The 10,895-nt window shown below is 43.7% G+C and overlaps 1 protein-coding gene across 1 annotated transcript in view; it reads left to right on the top strand.

Moving 5' to 3' along the window:
* Window positions 1–3,803: 3,803 nt before the first annotated feature.
* Window positions 3,804–10,895, top strand: part of KIAA1328 (KIAA1328 ortholog) — a 173,243-nt gene continuing 166,151 nt past the window's right edge. The window contains exons 1-2 of the mRNA XM_009907804.2: window positions 3,804–3,834; window positions 5,499–5,638. Coding sequence (XP_009906106.2) covers window positions 3,819–3,834; window positions 5,499–5,638 — 156 coding nt within the window. The 5' untranslated portion in view covers window positions 3,804–3,818. The remainder of the gene's footprint in view (window positions 3,835–5,498; window positions 5,639–10,895) is intronic.

Here is a 10,895-nt window from a genome sequence, read left to right as displayed (position 1 = left end):
AAGATGTGTATTTTGTGAGTGATACCTAAACGTGACCACAAACATGACATTTAGGGTAAGCCTGTGTGAGAGCTGGAGGCTCTGTCTGTGAAGGACAGGAAAGAGACTGTGGTGCCTTTGTCTCAGTAGACCTGCAATCTCCAGTTATGGGAGACTTGCGTGGGCCTGGGTGTGTAGACGCAGTTGGTGGTGGTTGTGGTATTGGGGATTGTGCCTGTAAAAGTGAGAGTGAAGAGAGATATGTTTGCATGATTGAGAGAACCAGAAGAAGTTGTCGTTGATGTTTGGGCTTGTGGCTGAATTAGAGGCTCAATTACTTGAATGCGTTAGGGTAGAACATTAAGCCAGACTGGCCTGGAGGAAATTTAGGAGCTAGAAATTTAGCTATAGGCATGAGGGACTTTGAGAGACTGCTGTTCCTCACACTGAGGGTGAGATTCCAGCATCAGCTAGAAGTGATTAAAGAGCATGCTTGTGTGCTCTTGTAGTTTGGAGGCATACCTGGTGGAAAACAATGCACAAATGTAATGGGGCAATCATTCAGTGGAATGTTTAGACAGCACATTGTTATGTTTTCCCATTTGTGTAAAAAAAAAAACTACCCCCAAACCACAAAAAACTTAAATGAGAAAATAAACAACCCACCCCTCCCCACTCCTCCCAAAATCCCCCAACCCACCCAAAACCACAGACCCCCAAAGAACCACACAAAAAACTCTAAAGAAAACCAAACCATCCTTTCCCACCCCCCAGAAAACCCAAACCAACCCAATTTCTCTGATGGGATACCCTGAAGGTTGGTAGTCTGTATCAGATTCGTATCCAGATTGTCAGTAGTCTTCTCAGTTGTTCAGTTGTGGAGCTGTTGATGCAATTGCAATGGCAATGTATTTTTATCAAGTAACTATTGGGGTGTCAGATTGTTTTCCATGACTAAATGTAGTTCCATGAGCCCAGCAGTGGCCTCATTCACTGTAATATTCCAAGGAATGAGGCTCTTCCTGACACCCATTTCCATTTGACATGTTTTTGCAAGTAGTATCTTGGAAAACTTCAAATGCCTCGAAATGCATGTGGCACAAGAGCAAATAATAACAGATTCAACAGAGGGGGAGTGGTGGTGGCAAATTTGGTAATGTTAATTTGATAGTTTTGGAAAACTGAATTTATCTTCATACTTAGATAGATCTGGGAGATATGCTGTTGCTTGCCCTAGGGCAGCTGTACAGCATCATCCAGTGTTTGGTTTCTCTAATGCCTGTGATGGTTTTCTCTGCTATTGCCTTGAATGTTTGCTGTTGTGGCACAAGGTTTATAATGTGTATAGTAATTTTATTAGCAGTCTTGAGAATAGAATAGAATTAACCAGGTTGGAAAAGATCTCTGAGATCATCAAGTCCAACCTGTAAGAAGCATGTGGCAATGGATTAATGTTAAATGGTTGATGCTGGTGGTGTCCCCAGGTTTTAACTCAAAGACAAGGACATTGGACCTCTATGAATTAGCTCCTGTTCCACTGAAATTTTCAGTCCAGCTGATTAAGGTAACCTGATCTGGCTTTGGTTTATTATAATACACTGGACTGCAAAACTTCATGGGAGTGTGGTCCTGGTAGCTGGGGTGAGTAACAGCAACAGCTTTGACTAATTTTTTCATCCTCTTGCTAGATATCTGTCTGCAACTGTGCCAATATAGCAGACAAACTTCAAAACCTGAATGTTGTTTAAGCAAATCAATTTTATCTCTTATAGCCATGTGTTGACACACAGATTAACCATATGCCAGTTGAGAAGGCAAAACCGGTCCATCTTTGGGGCCCCCTCAACATGAGACACATGGATCTGCTAGAGTGGGTCCAGAGGAGAGCCACAAAGATGATCAAAGGGCTGAAAGAATTTGGGCAATTCATCCTGGAGAGGAGAAGGCTCTCTGGAGACCTTATAGCTCCATTTCAATATCTGAAGTAAGGCTATTTAGAAAGGCTTGTAGGAATAGGATGAGGGACAATGGTTTTAAGCTGGAGCAGGATAGATTTAGTTAGGCATAAGGTGGAAGTTCTTTGCAATGAGGGTGGTGAAATACTGGAACAGGTTGCTCAGGGATGTGGTTGAGGCCCTGTCCCTAGAGACAATCAAGATGAGATTTGATGTGGCCATCAGCAGCCTGGTCAAGTTGGATATGTCCCTGCTCATTTGCATGGGGGTTGGAGAAGATGATCTTTGAGGGTCCCTTCCAACCTGATGCAATCTGTGAATCTGAGTTGAAGGTACTTGTCTCTGTGTCCTGCAGGCTGATGTCATAGTTGTGCTGACACAGCTGTTTGGGCTTGTCTGGGATCAGCACTTGGAATTCTGATCTGCCATAGTTCTTTTTGGTGAGAGGGGAGATGGTGCTTGACTTTTGGAGGTTATTCATCTTCCTCACCTGGTTCATGGCATGACTCCACAATGTGTTGTGACAGCTAGAGATGAGGTAGCAGGCTGTAGCTTACAGATGAGAGCAAGCTAAGTGCTTTCAGCATTTGTAAAAAGAGATGGCTTTGACAGTAGTACTGGGTGTACATGTTTTCTCAACCTGATGTGAGACTGATGAGTGAAAATTGTTTATAAGTGATCAACAAGATCACAAGTGATCAAGGCCTTCCAGTGTGCCAGGTACCAGTTCTGTGATAGGCAGTTGGTATTGATGAATTTGCAGTTGCTGTCCATGGGGAAAGCGTCTAGGCTGTTGCTAATTTTCCTCGCTCTGTGGTTGTTTATTCAGTTAACTTTTTGAGATCATAATATCAAAACAAAATTTTAGTTAAGGCAAGAGCTTGTATAGGTTAACTGAAGTATTTTCACAGCTTTATTGGATGAAGACACCTTAAGTGCATTTATCTATAAACAATACTGAAATTAGGTAATTGAGTCAATTGGCCAACTGTAGAAGGCTGATGAATGTAAAGGTACAAATAAAAGATTGTAGAGCAGAATTTTGTGCTCTGTGCTTTTTTGTCTTTAGTATAATGTTATGTGTGTGAGAATAGAAGGCTTCGTGTTCAGCTAAGTGAAGATGCTGCTTGAAGGAAGACACTTTAATTTACTCCTTTCTCTTAACTGTGTTGAGTCCTAGTAACTTTCAGGAGAAAAGGATTCCAGTTCAGTGAGTGCTGACATAGCATAAATAATATGGTGCCCAGTCCTTTGTGATTTTTGAGTGTTTTCTGCAGTCAAGTAATTAAATAGTTAACATTCTAGGTTATTTGCAAGTTCTTGAAACTTCTTAATCTGTCCTCAGACTTTCTTCTGTGACTCATCATGTGATGATCAGATGAGAATGACCAACTTCCTTTGAAACTTTCTGCATTTATCTTTGTTACGTATCTTGGAGTATGTTGTATAAAATATTTTTCATCACAGTATGAATATGCACAATTTCAGAATTTGTCTTCCCTACATATCAAGAGCTTTCTTACATAATGATACCCTGCACTAATTTAAATGTCGTTACTTCATTATCTTAGTAATTGCACTTGTAACTGAGGCAGCTCCCTGGGATATTTGTGAAGGTGACCTCTAAGATAATCTTTCCAGGCTGAAAGGTGCAGTGAAGAGGGAAGCATTGCACTTTTTTTTTTTTCCCTCCTAGCAATCTGCATAGTGTTAGATTTTCTAGTCAAATTTTATATGCTGTTGGCAATTTGATTTTTTGCAATAGACTTTTAAGAATTAAGAGCCCAAATACTTACATTTATATTTCTGTTTAAAGGGTCAAGCTTGCTCTGTTTTTGTTTATTACCTTTAACAAAGTCACATGCAGTTTCTGATGAACAGCCAATGGTATCTGTTTCAGGTATGACCTTCTTTCTAATAGCTGTAAACAAAATCTTCTCCTGGTAATGATAAGCTTTGCAATGCCTTTTCAGATATGTGGTTTGTGTACTTAAATGTGTAAGGTACAGAGACATCACAAGTTCTAATGGGACATCTAGCATTACAGCACAGGGTTTATATTCAGGCTGCTTAGATAAGCCTATGATGTCACCTGAAGTTTCAGGAGAGTAATTTTTATTGCAGTATAGCATAGTCTTATCCAGTCTATAGTGTAAACTGAATTTTTAATGTGATCTCCAAAAAATGTTGAAGCATTAGAAATGTTAAAATATTTTGTAAATTTTGAAGAGAACAATTAAAATGAAAATTGATTGTGTGAAGAAAAATTAACTTCTTTTTTCGTAGTTCTCTTGATCTTAATTTACTAAGTGTGTGTGCTTGTGTACATCTCTGGGGAAAAGATGAATGTTGTTAGTCCCCCTTCAGAATTCTCTAATGGTTTTAAAACACAATTTTTACAGTGACAGCAGGTTCCAAAAGTGAATCTTGGAGTGATTAACTCTGGTAAGACTGTGTATATCCAGAATCTGTCCAGCAGCTGTTATACATATTGAGGAATCCTAATCTCTGGTTTTGGAGTAGCTTGATTACCCTTCAAACTACTGGCCAAACAGATCTATTTAAAACGTCTGCGTGTCTTTTGTAGCCAGCATAGCTCAAGCCAGGTAAAAAAAGGTGGAAAAAAAAAGCAGTGATCCTGTATGATAGGATTCACTCTGAGAAATATTCTTCCAGTGCTGTGGAAGAGAGTTTCAAACTCGCTTTTCTCTCTTGAGTACAAGCATGGGGATGTTAGAACTTAATTATAAGTTCTTTCCCTTGAATTGCCGGTGCGGTTCTAAAATGGATTACCCAAATAAATGTAATGTATCTGCTAGTATAAAATCAGTATTTTTTGTTGAAAGCTTTTTGCTCTTCTGAACAGTCAAAACTCAAACCTTGATGCAGTACCAAGAAGATACTGGCTTTCGTCTGACCCTGGGAAGTTTTAGTGTTGATGTCAATCTTTGCATTTTGTAATTGCAGCACCAGGATTTTCAGTGCTTTCATGTCATTACCTTCGATATTGGTGAACTAATTCTAATCATGGCAGGAAGCTTTTTACAGATGATCTGTGGAGTATGCGCTACAGTGTTAATGTTGCTCATATGCCTGGTCCTGAAAGGAACAGACCATTAGCTTGAGCAATCAGGGGGTTGTCTGTGTAACAGAAAATGATTATATTTTGTCATAGCAGTGACACTTTTAACAGCATTACTGCTCCTTGTTCTCTCATTATCTTTGAGTGTCAAAACAGAAACCCAATTTATGCTTTTGTGTCTCAAACACAAATTTTTGCATCTTCTAATTTCAGTCTGAGGACATGAAAATCAAAATAAACTCTGAAACACACATTGTGCACTTCAATGCTGTGCACTCTTTTACTGCTGATATGCGGGTTTTGATAGAAGGTTATATGGCATGAGAGACTGGGTGAATTGCAAACCTATATCTGAAATACTTACTCTTTTCTCAAAGATCTGTTAAAGCAAGGATGCCTTTTTAGAAGTCCTGTTATAACAGTCAAAAGAAGGCTCCTTTTTGACTTTATAATTGTGTTTTCTGCTTGTGTTTCATTTACAGGAGTGTCTACAAAAGGAAATTTAAGAACAAATTATTTGCCAAAATATCAGACAAGTAAAACGGAGCTAAAGGTGTCTGCAGCTGTTGCTTCTGCTTCCATGGATTCTGTTAGAAGCACAGGGAATCTGACAGGGGAACAGGTCAGTAAAGGCAAATTTTTCTTGCTCTTAGGAATCACAGAATCATAGAACGGTCCAGGCTGGAAGGGACCTCCAAAGGCCATCTAGTCCAACCCCCACCTACAGTCATGAGAGACATCCTCAACTAGACCAGGTTGCCCAGAGCCCTGTTAAACGTCACCTTGAGTGCCTGAGCCACCTCCCTGGGCAGCCTGTTCCAGTGTTTCACTACCCTTGTAGCAAAGAACTTGTTCTTAACATCCAATCTATATCTGCTCTTCTCTAGTTTGAAGCCATTGCCCCTCTTCCTGTCACTGCAGGCCTTTGTAAACATTCTCTCTCCATCCTTCATGTAGGCCTGCAGAGTGAAAAATGATAGAAAATCATTAAATTGAAAATGTATAAACAGTTTTAGGGACCTTTTTTTTTTAACAGTGTTTTGGACATTTGCCCATTTGGATGGTTATTGCTGGCAAAATTACTGAGATTGCTTGCCTACCTAAAGAATGAAGGGTCAATGTGCTAATGTATGTAACTGGCCTATGTAAAAGAGATTGTATATATTTTTATATGTATATGTGCACAGAGATAGTATAGTTTTGAGTAGCCCCACTTCTATGTTACTAGCCAAACAGGTAAGTTGTGTTCCAGTCTATTTATTGTGTTTGCTCTAGTCATAGAATCATAGAATCAATAAGGTTGGAAAAGACCTCAGAGATCATCAAGTCCAACCAACACCTCATGACTAACTAAACCATGGCTTCAAGTGCCATGTCCAGTCCTTTTTTGAACGCCTCTAGGGATGGTGACTTGACCACCACAGCCTGTTCCTGTGCCTTCAAGAGCTCCTGTTTAAAGTAGGTCCAACCATCCTGGACCCCGTTGTTCTTAAGGGCTGCTTCCCAGGGTACTCTCTGAATTAGTTGCTTAAATAAGCTGAAGTCTGCCCTCTGGAAGTCAAAAGTAAGAGTTCTGTTATTGCTCCTCCTTATTTCCCTGCATATTGAAAACTCCACTATCTCATGGTCACTGCACCCTAGGCAGCCTCCTACCATCACATCTCCCACCAGCCCTTCTCTATTTGAGAACAGCAGGTCAAGCAGGGCCTCACCCCCGGTAGGCTCACTTAACAGCTCCATCAAAAAGCTGCCCTCCATACACTGTAGGAACCTTCTGGACTGCCTTCTCTCTGCTGAGTTAAGTTCCCAGCAGATATCTGGCAGGTTAAAGTCTCCTATAAGGACAAGCTCTGATGATCTTGAGACAGCCTCCAGTTGCATTCTAGTTGGGTGGTATGTAACAGACTCCAACCAGGATGTCAGTTTTGTTAGCCTTCCCTCTGGTTTTAACCTACAGGCACTCAATCCTTTCATCCACAACCTCAAGTTCTGTGGCATCAAGAGAGTCCCTAATATACAGGACCGCCCCTCCTCCTCTTCTCCCTTTCCTGTCTCGCGTGAAGAGCTTAGAATTAACCAGGTTGGGAAAGACCTTCGAGATCATTTGTCATTGGAATGGGCTGCCCAGGGAGGTGGTGGAGTCACCGTCCCTGGAGATGTTTAAGAAGAGATTGGACGTGGCACTTGGTGCCATGGTCTAGTCATGAGGTCTGTGGAGACAGGTTGGACTCGATGATCCTTTGGGTCTCTTCCAACCTTAGTTATACTGTGATACTGTGATTGAGTCCAACCTATCATCCAACACTATCTAATCAACTAAACCATGGCACCAAGTGCCTCATCCAGTCTCTTCTTAATCACCTCCAGTGATGGTGACTCCACCACCTCCCTGGGCAGCACATTCCAATGGCAAATCACTCTTTCTGTGAAGAATTTCTTCCTAGTATTGCGCCTACACCTGCCCTGGTGCAGCCTGAGACTGTGCCCTCTTGTTCTGGTGCTGGTTGTCTGGGAGAAGAGACCAACCTCTACATGGCTACAACCTCCGTTCAGGCAGTTGTAGATGGCAATAAAGTCTCTCTGAGCCTCCTCTTCTCCAGGCTAAGCAACCCCAGCTCCCTCAGTCTATCCTCATAGGGCTTGTGCTTCAAACCCCTCACCAGCTTTGTCGCCCTTCTCTGGACACATTCCAGCACCTCAACATCTTTCCTAAACTGAGGGGGCCAGAAGTGGACACAGGACTCAAGGTGTGGCCTAACCAGTGCTGAGTCCAGGGGCAGAATGTCCTCCCTGCTCCTGCTGGCCACACTGTTCCTGATCCAGGCCAGGATGTCATTGGCCTTCTTGGCCACCTGGGCACACTGCAGACTCATGTTCAGCCAGCTGTCAAACAGTACCCCCAGGTCCCTTTCTGCCTGTAGCACTGCATGAGGTTGTTGTAGCCAATGTGTAGAACCTGGCACTTGGATGTGTTAAATCTCATGCCCTTGGACTCTGCCCATCTGTTCAGCCTGTCAAGATCCATCTGGAGAGCTCTCCTACCCTCTAACAGATCAACTCCTGCGCCCAGCTTGCTGTCATCTGCAAATTTACTGAGGATGGACTCAATCCCCTCTTCCAGATCATCAATAAAGATATTGAACAGGATGGGGCCCAGTACTAATCCCTGGGGGACACCACTTGTGACTGGCTGCCAGCTGGATGTGGCACCATTCACCACCACTCTCTGGGCTCATCTCTCCAGCCAGTTCCTAGCCCAGCACAGAGTGCTGCTGTCCAAGCCACAGGCTGACAGCTTGGCCAGGAGTTTGCTGTGGGGAATGGTGTCAAAGGCCTTGTTGAAGTCCAGGTAGACTACATCCACAGCCTTCCCCACATCCACCAGGCAGTTACCTGATCATAGAAGGAGATCAGGTTGGTGAGGCAGGACCTGCCCTTCCTAAACCCATGCTGGCTGGGCCTGATCCCTTGGCCATCCTGTAAGTGCTGTGTGATTGCCCTCAAGATGACCTGTTCCATAATCTTGCCTGGCACTGAGGTCAGGCTGACAGGTCTGGAATTTCCTGGTTCCTCCTTCTGGCCCTTCTTGTGGATGGGCGTCATGTTGGCCAGTTTCCAGTCATCTGGGACCTCTCTGGTGAGCCAGGACTGGTGAAAATTGATGGAGAGCGGCTTGGCCAGCTCATCTGCCAGCTCTCTCAGCACCCTGGGATGGATCCTGTCTGGTCCCATGGAATTGTGGGGATCCAAGTGACTGGGTAGGTCTGTAACTACTTCCTGCTGCACTGCAGGGGAAGCTTGTAACCACCCAATGCAGTATTCCAATTGTGTGAATCGTCCCACCATGTAATGGCAACTGCATCATAGTTTTCCTGGTGGAAAAAGACTTCCAGTTCCTCTTGTTTGTTACCCATACTGCGTGCATTGGTGTATGTGCACTTCAGCTGGGCTGCTGATTTCTCATCTAACTCTAGTTTATTTTCCTGTCTCTCCTCTCCAGAGAGGCTTTTCATCACCCACACCCTTCAGACCTATTCTAAAGCCCTCCTAATGAGCCCTGCCAACTTCAGTGCCAGAGCCCTCTTGCCCTTTCTAGATAGATTTGCTCCATCTAGGTCCAGCTGATCAGGTACAGTAAAAGTGGCCCCTTGATGAAGGAACCCAAAATTCTGCTGCTGGCACCATCCCTTGAGCCATTTGTTGATGGCATGGGTTCTCTTGTTCCTTTCATTGTATGCCCCTGCCACTGAGGGAACTGAACAGAACACCACTTGAGCTCCTGCCCCATCAATCAATTGTCTGAGGGCCTTGAATTCCTTTTTGATTGTCTTGGTGCCCTTCTTACAATCTCATTGCTTCCAGCTTGGATTACCAGCAGTGGGTAATAGTCAAGAGTGCTGGATGGCTTGGCTAGTCTCCTGGTGATGTCCCTTACTCAGGCCCCTCGTAGGCAGCAGACTTCCCTGTGAGATGGGTCAGGATGACCCTCTGTTCCCCTCAGGAGAGTCGCCAACAACAATTACCCGCCTCTTTATGGCTCTAGTCCTGATGGTTGGTGGGGACTGATTTCCTTTAGGCATTCCCTTAGAAGGTTCCTCTTCTGTCTTCTCATTGACATTGCACTCAACCTGCAGGGCATCATACTTATTGTGCAAGGACAGTGGGGAAGTCGAAGAGGGCCGGGATGGATTCCCCATGCTTCTCCTAACAGGGACCAGTACCCATTCCCCTCCTGTCTGGGGGTCGCCTCCCTCAACAGGGGAGGTCTGCAAAGCCTGCTCCCACGTATCTAACTCCCTTTTGCATTCCCTTGTTGTCCCGAGTCCTGATACTTCATCCTTTAGCTCGGCCACCAGATGAGAAGATAATTCACTTGGTCACACTTCGCACAGGTGTTGTCTCCTTCACCATTCCGCGTGCCAGGCTCCAGCACTCTCTGCAGCTAGCAGCCTGGACACCTGTGTGCTTGTGAACCAGCTCTGTCTTGGTACCTACCGTTTTTCTTGCAGCCTTTGGCTGAGTCATTACCATGGCTGGATCTCTTCAGGCAGGTGAAATTAAATTTGGGGGTTTTCATTGCTTGTTGTTAAGTATATATGTTTCACCTGACTACTGTATTTTGTCCAAGCTACCACAGAGGCTTCTGCACTTTTGTCGGCTGACTTGGCATGCACCAAGAAGGCTTTCTTGCCAAACAGCAGTTGTGCAGATTTGCTCTGCCTCATTTAAATTTCCTGTGGCTGATGTCACCCTCTTGTGCAGGCATGTGAGAAGATGACCCTGCTGGTCCTCGCTGTCTGCCAAGGTTCTCCTGCCCCCAAAAGCCCCCAGATGAACCAAAATAGAGCACCTCACAGCTCAAGCATGCTGGTCCTGGTCCCAAGCAGCTCCCTTGCCAAATGGCCACATCACTTAGAAACAAGACTTGTAAAATTCATTTTAGATGCCTTTTTGCTTTGGCTGCTTGTATTAGTAGGATGAAATCACTTTCTATTTTTGATAGTAAAAGTAAAAAATGAATCTGAGTAGTAGGAGCAGCTTTGTCAGTTAACATTATCTTTGGCTGTGCTTTGAGTTTTCTGGCCTACTCCTGAGACAGTAGATGACACTCCCCACAGTTTATTATATTAGAAGTTTCAAAGCAGTGGGATTTCCTTTGGAAGATTATTCTGTATTGTGAATAGATGCCAGTTTTCTAACATGATTTGTATAGTACAGTGACTGTGTGTGTCATTTGAGTACTGTTAAGACTCCTAGTAGGCATCTTGGGCATGTTTTTAAGTCACTAGGGTTTGGTATCCTCCCACTTGGAGGCAGAACCTATTAGCTGCTTCTCAATCGTGATATTATGTATGAAGTTAATGTTTTGTTTGTTTGTT

The sequence above is a fragment of the Dryobates pubescens genome, chromosome Z, assembly GCF_014839835.1.
Source record: "Dryobates pubescens isolate bDryPub1 chromosome Z, bDryPub1.pri, whole genome shotgun sequence".
Classification (NCBI taxonomy): Eukaryota; Metazoa; Chordata; class Aves; order Piciformes; family Picidae; genus Dryobates; species Dryobates pubescens.
Note: the sequence above shows the minus strand (reverse complement) of the source record. Positions and strands in the feature narration are given on the sequence as shown.